The sequence below is a fragment of the Hyposmocoma kahamanoa genome, unplaced genomic scaffold (genome assembly GCF_003589595.1).
Source record: "Hyposmocoma kahamanoa isolate Upper Pololo Valley unplaced genomic scaffold, ASM358959v1 65, whole genome shotgun sequence".
NCBI classification, from domain to species: domain Eukaryota; kingdom Metazoa; phylum Arthropoda; class Insecta; order Lepidoptera; family Cosmopterigidae; genus Hyposmocoma; species Hyposmocoma kahamanoa.
In genome coordinates, this window is record NW_020653853.1 from 17,716,668 (window position 1) to 17,723,768 (window position 7,101).

General features: G+C 36.3%; 1 protein-coding gene across 1 annotated transcript in view; it reads left to right on the plus strand.

The window, feature by feature from the left end:
• The window catches only part of LOC113231193 (mitogen-activated protein kinase kinase kinase 7-like), a 64,227-nt gene extending 58,528 nt beyond the window's left edge, over positions 1-5,699 (plus strand). The window contains exons 9-10 of the mRNA XM_026465382.1: positions 4,515-4,625; positions 5,487-5,699. Of these exons, the coding sequence (XP_026321167.1) occupies positions 4,515-4,625; positions 5,487-5,585 (210 nt within the window). The 3' untranslated portion in view covers positions 5,586-5,699. The remainder of the gene's footprint in view (positions 1-4,514; positions 4,626-5,486) is intronic.
• The last annotated feature ends 1,402 nt before the right edge of the window (positions 5,700-7,101 follow it).

Sequence of the window (7,101 nt, forward strand, 5' to 3'; positions counted from 1 at the left end):
GATACTTGTTTTTAATTTTGTCGAATATTACTTATTTGACAGTAATTGTTTCGGACGGACTGACTCAGGATTCACAGGAATACCTCAAGTAGTTCTGTGGCGTAAAGAGGCCGAGACACGCGGCTATGAGTGTACTGTATTATGGCGCTTATGGTTATTCTTTGTCTGTGATATTCTCTCCTAAATGATCATTTCTTTTTTTTTAAAAGAAAAGCCCCGCACTAGGGAATTCCTGTATTGCGGGTGCCATGGACACACATGGACATCCACAAATTACAACCAAACTCACGAGACAAATAAATGTAAGCCATATAAATCTTTCTTCCGGCACGGAAATCGAAGCCAGGACCTCTGCGTGGCAGTCCAGCTTGATAACCCTGTTCGGCCACGGAGGCAGTAATCTCCAAGTGCTCACTCACACGTTCCATCCTTTACGACGGCAGCGGCGTCAATATTCTATTAACACTAGTGTGCAGGGACACACAATGGCATGAAGTTTTGTTCTTCACTTCTTGTATGAATACACACTAGATATAAGAAATGACGATAGAAGTGGTAATAAGAAAATTATTTTATTTTTTGGAAAGTTGAGTTTTCGCGAGATTGAACGACACTAGCTGCCGATGCCAACATCGACTGAACAACATAGCCGGTTTCATTCCAGTCAGTACGCGAAGCATTCGATGTCATTGTAGAGGGAATAACACAGGCAGAATATTGATCAAGTTCAACCATGTCCCGGAAACCAACAGCACATTGCAAAAAAAGATATGCTGTTCATTTTTGGTAGTTAAAAACTCTTTGCGGTACTTAGCGATCCCATAGTTACCATGACACTGTTCTAAAAATCTCCTTTATGCAGATACATCGATACTTTAGAGAAGAAAGGGCGGAAACGCCAAATTACAAAAGTTTACAAAACTAATGCAAAACAATAATGTATTATTGTTTATATCTTATTCCTTTTCGTACCTATGTTTATGTGCTGTGCTTATGATACGAACGTAATCAAAATTTTATCGCAATTGAGGTTATTAAAGTGTCTGGGGTAAGCACAACGAAATATACAACCCCCTCTAATCGGTTTCTAATATCTTATTTAGTTTCATTTTTATTCTTAAGAAAAATCAGCATATTTGTCATTTTTTATTAGAAAAAAAAAACTTTCGGTGCCAATAACTCGAAAGTTACCGAGACGCAAATATTTTATTTACGACAAGGAAGGCATTGTAATAAAGCTAGTTTTATCGAAGTATAAGTAGATAATAATAATAACGCACACACTCATAGCCCCGTACTAGAAACCCGGTGTTGCGGGTGTCATGGACACACACACACATACACAGAACACCACAAATTACCTACACCCAAACTCACGGATAAAGTAAATGTAGGCAATACAAATATTTCTCCCGGCCCGGGAATCAAACCCGGGACCTCTGCACGGCAGACCAGCATGGTAACCGTTAATAGATATATTTACACAGAGACAGTTAATAGATATATTAGATGATAAGGCAAAAAAATGAACTCGATTACATTAATCAACTATTTGTCGATAAAATTGACTCTTACACTCTCCGATGTATCGACATTATTGAGATAAGAAATACTATTCCACTGTCAAAAAAAAATTAAGTTCTATCACGAGCCTTTACAAAGCCGCGTCAAACAAACCATGTGATCCACGATAGCTGTCCACCTATTTTAAATACACATACTGCTATTCTGGTCTTGTAGCGCACGACAGGTTTGAAAATACTGCGTCTATTTTGTTGCTTGTTATGACGTCTGTGTAATTGTTTGGTAGCAACATTGCAGATGATATCATAATTTGGTTTAACTGTAAACGTGCCCCAGAATCGGGATTTATAATGTTCGGTAACATTTTGTTGCTTCCACTCAAAACACCAAGGTGTAAGAATATCTCGACTCATCCGTAGAACAAAGGTCTATGTGCAAGACTAGGTACTTGTTCTCAGGACAGTACATTTTGTTCGTTCTTCATCGCTGTGGATGTCAGATTGACCGTTGTTCGATTTTATATTTCCGAAACGAAATAAGATATATAAATTCTCAAAGCACCTTTGCCTTAGTTTGAATAAAGAAATGGTTCTCGTAACGTACTTATTCTCTTTTCGCTATATAATCACATCGGACTCTTTTCTTCGGATGAGTCGATCTATCACAGACCCACCTTGACATTTATAGACGTTCCCCCGAATAAAGGCAAATTTTTTTGACTTTTTTTTCAAGATAGTCTGTTTTAATGTAGCTCAAAAGAAAACATAAAGGGAGTATTCCCGGATACAATTCGAGCCACCTCGCATTTTTGTCGTAAAGAGTTGGAATACAAAAAATGTAATCATCGAAGGAAAAGTTTTCCCCCGGTTTTGTAAATCCAAATTCCCAACAAGGACTTATGGAAAAGACGTTTAGCATACTAGTTTCAAAATTGTGTGTGTGTTGTGTACTGTATTGATTATCCAAGGAATAAATGATTTCTATTTCTATTATAATTGCATAATAGTTTTTGATCAATCAAACATTGTTTAAGCTTAGGGCACTTAATACTGAAAATGCGTGGCGACTCGAATTGTGTCCGGGAGTGTATATACATAAACATATATCGGCATTCAATGGGATATATCACAGAGAGTGTGCGATGGAATTGCACGATTTAATTCCGTCGTCCACTTTTCATTAACTGCCTCCGTGGCCAAAAGGTTACCATACAGGACTACCACGCAGAGGTCCCAGGTTCGATTCCCGGGCCGGGAGAAATATTTGTATGGCCTACATTTATTTCTCGTGAATTTGGGTGTAATTTGTGGTTGTCTGTGTGTGTGTGTCCATGGCACCCGCGACACAGGGTTTCCCTAGCGGGGCTACGTTGAGTGTGTGCTTTATTATTATTATATTTATTTTAAACTCTCGCCTCTCCCAAGGCCTAAAAGATTAATTTTGAATTTTTAAATGGGAGAGGTGGTATTTTCCGGCAATGGCACAGTCGGCCGGGGTCAGGGAGTCAGGTCCAAGAATCGGCGAACAATTCGTGCCATATCGAGCAGGACCGCCTTGTGCATTTGTCCTGGAAGCGACACGCCACATAAATTATTATTATTAACATAACTGTCACATGAAGAAATGCGTTTAGATACGGCTTGAAGCGAAAGGATTAATAATAAAAAAATATTCATTTTTAGTTATATAAAAGAAGCACTTTATTTACTGGATATATTTGTTAACTTGCTTATTGACATGAAGTACATGTTATTAAAAATATGGAAATAGTTTTACAACTCTATGTAGACATGGAAATGAAAATAAAACAACAATAAATTACGTTGTGAACAACGTAAAATTCTAATTATTATAGATTATAAATCTAATAATTAATGAGAATAGAAATTAATATTCGAGTGCATTCGGAAATCCGATGATTGCCGAAGGACATTGAGAAAATAGAAGCACTGTATATAATTTGTAGTTGTCTATGTTTGTCTCCATGACACGCACCACGATACTGGGTTCCCTTGGTAATGAGTGTGAGCGTTAAAAAAAAAGAAGGATTACGCTTCCACATGGAGTGTAATATCTTATTCCCGGTCACTATAACTAGGGCCTTTTCGTAACGAGATTGTATAAGCATTACTTAAGTGTGCATGCTTCGTTGTCGACCTCGTCGTCACTTTCGACGGTTGAAATGGAAATCAAATGCACACTGCCTCCGTGGCCGAACGGTTACCATGCCGGACTGCCACGCAGAGGTCCCAGGTTCGATTCCCGGGCCGGGAGAAATATTTGTATAGCCTACATTTATTTCTCTCGTGAGTTTGGGTGTAATTTGTGGTTGTCTATATGTGTGTCCATGGCACCCGCGACACAGGGTTTCCCTAGTGCGGGGCTATGTTGATTGTGAGCGTTATTATTATTATTATTATTTATACATAATAAAAAATACAGCTTTAAAAAATTTTAAATTTCATTTACTACGTAACACAAAGTTTGATATATTTCCATCATTTTCGTCATGCATTTTTTAAAATAAATCCATCAGGTGGAGAGTTATTGAAAGTTTTAACTCTTTTTATTTTTCTTGTACAGTTGGGGTTTTGATAATACGCTTTAATTCGGTGGAGCCGTCGATATCAAGATGGTTTCTAGTGTTCAAAAATTCCGGTTAGGATCGTTTTGAGCAAAGAATTGCTCGAAAGCAACATATTAAGGATCCACACAAGCGACGTAAAATGTACAAACTTATAGTTGTCTATTTTATTTTAACTTATTGGAAGACCAACGGCTATCTTACAGAGTAAAAACTGAAATAGTAATGGAGAGGTAATTATAGGTCCTCACCGATAGACACACATTAAGTTAATTAAATTATAACTATATAACTACTAACTATACTACATAGGTGGTAATGATATTTTTGCAACACTTAGTAAATACCTACTCGCCAAAAAACAAACTACTATACAGTGTTTTGAACCTGGATGTTGGCCTTTCAGATACAAACCGAGCTAGCATACCTTAGTAAGCACAAGTCGGAGCTGGAGGAGCAAATGGACGACGAGGAGTTACGGCAGAAGAGAGAAATCATACAACTCGAAAATGAGAAGGTGATTAACGCGATTTTTTGTTTTGAAACAATATTTAATTTTTTTTACAACAAACAAAATTTAAACTTTTATTTTGAGGGTTTTATTTTTTTTTATTTTTTTTTATTTATTCATAAAATTTTACATAAAACAATTGTTTACCCCCGCCAAACTGAGAACAGTTTGTTGGCGAGCACGCTCGTACACAAATACTTATAAGAAAATCGTAATACATATTATATACATATAACTAAGTACAAATGAGAATTGTGAGTTTGCTTACGATTACATTTCAACTTATTCTAACTTATTCTAATTTACATTTAACATTTAATAGCGCCTTTTTTAATTTAACTTTAATTATTTGCTTACTACTTAATGGGCTTTTCCTCAAGAACCCTAATTCGTTGTATAATCGTGGTACTACATATTTATTGAGTCGACGCCCATAGTAATTGATGGCTTTAGGTTGTACAAATTTGTTTTCACGAACCCTTCTGGTATTATATTTATTACATACTGGAATTTTATATTTATTACTACCATAATTGTCTAATACTATTTGATACTTTGCTTTCAAATCACATGGCAATATTTTTAAAACGAAATATAAATTACTGTAGTTTCTCTTACAATCCCGTTTAATTCTGTTATTTACTAAATTTTTAATTAGCCTTGTTTGAAGATGTGCCTGGTTCGATTCCAGCAATTTCTCTTCCAGAGGGCCTCTGGAAGAGCCCGGAGAGGGTTGCGTCGTCCTCTTTACCATTTTTTCTACTGCAAACGAGCTGCACTGGGTTCCTGACTAATATTCTATTATAGTTACAAAAGTTCTGTACGCCGCATTGGCACCAGGTTGTAACATGGTATACTTTGTTCTAGGACTCGCTAATTAAACTTTACTGTAGCCTGAAGAAGCAGCAAGCGCGTGCGGAGAGCGACACGTGGTGCTTGCTGCCCGAGGACATGCCCCACGAGTGACGTGCGCCCGCGCACGAAACAGGGACCACTCTGTGACGTCATCGCGCGACCACAACATTACTACTCCATTGTGGCAAAAGTAGCTAAGTCGAGTGTCCGCTATCTTATATACAAAATGACACATAGATCGTGAACTCTAGCGAAACTTAACTAGTCAATACTAAATGGTCAAATAACCGATGTGAAGTTATAGTTCACTGTTATATATACGAATTGATTGTTGGTAGTCATACGATTGTTATGCCTTTCCGTCTACGGCGTGGATTTCGTCAATACCTACCTATATTTATAAACATAAAGCCACCTAATACAACGCCTGTCAATTGTCACTGTTTTTGTCATAGTTATATAAAACACTCGTATGCGTAGCGGATGCGTGTGTTGCTAAAGGAGTTTCCCTCAGTTTTTTCGATAACAAGCGAAATTGCGTGTGTAATTATTTCTTGCCTTGAATGTCAGGACTATCTCTAAACTTGTCAAGGCTGTCTTTGCAAACTTGTCAATATCTGTACATTGTTGCTGTAATGTAAATGAATAGTAATGTTGTAAGCGCGAGGGACTCTGTCGGAGGCTATATGTAGTTTAACATCATTGATCTCAAGACACCAAACAAGCTTTCCTGTAAAGATGTAGGGCCAGACACAGAGGGACGTATTTTGACGTATTTTGCACCGATTTCAAAAAAAGGAGGTTCTCAATTCGTCTATATTTTTTATATTTCATTAATACTACATCGAATGCGCCAAAGATATAGTACTGCAAAATATATACTTTGCCCTCAGAACAAAAAAGGCACAACTATCATTTTATCAAAATTGAGTTATGTACTTAATCAAGATCAGAAAAAATGCCAATATACCTAATTTTTCGTGGAAATCTTACATCAATAATTTTTGGATGTACGTAGTAAGTTCTAAAGTCACAACTGACATGAATTATGAGAAATGCTACCATAATCATGTTTCACTTTAAAAATCAAATCTTACTTAGTAATGTACTGGAACTGTGCTTTTACTATGTAGTCCAATTACAATAATTACTTCATAAATAACACAAAAAGGCTCAAAGAGAATAATACATATATATTTATTTATTTTCTATTAAGTTAAATAAGGTAAATAAATTTTAAACAAATGGATAATAATCGTTTATAATAATGATTTATCTCCGAATTTTCAATATGCTACTTGTGCCTTTTTTCTTCCGAGGTCAGTACAGTTGAACTTCCCTAATAATGAAATATCAGTCAATGGTAAAGAAGTTCAATTGGGAAAGTTAATCTCATGTATTGTCTAAGACGACTCTACTACAATGCCAACACGACTCCATTGCAACAAGAATGTACGTCGTTTGTGTCGCCTACACATACTTAAATTTTACATAATAGTACGAATGTTTTGTGCCTTGAAACTATTCTTAGCTAACAATAAATTTATGGAGTCGACTAACCAAACGTTCTAATTCTATGTACAAACGAATTTATTTCATTAACCTGTTATTTACCTCATTTCAGATT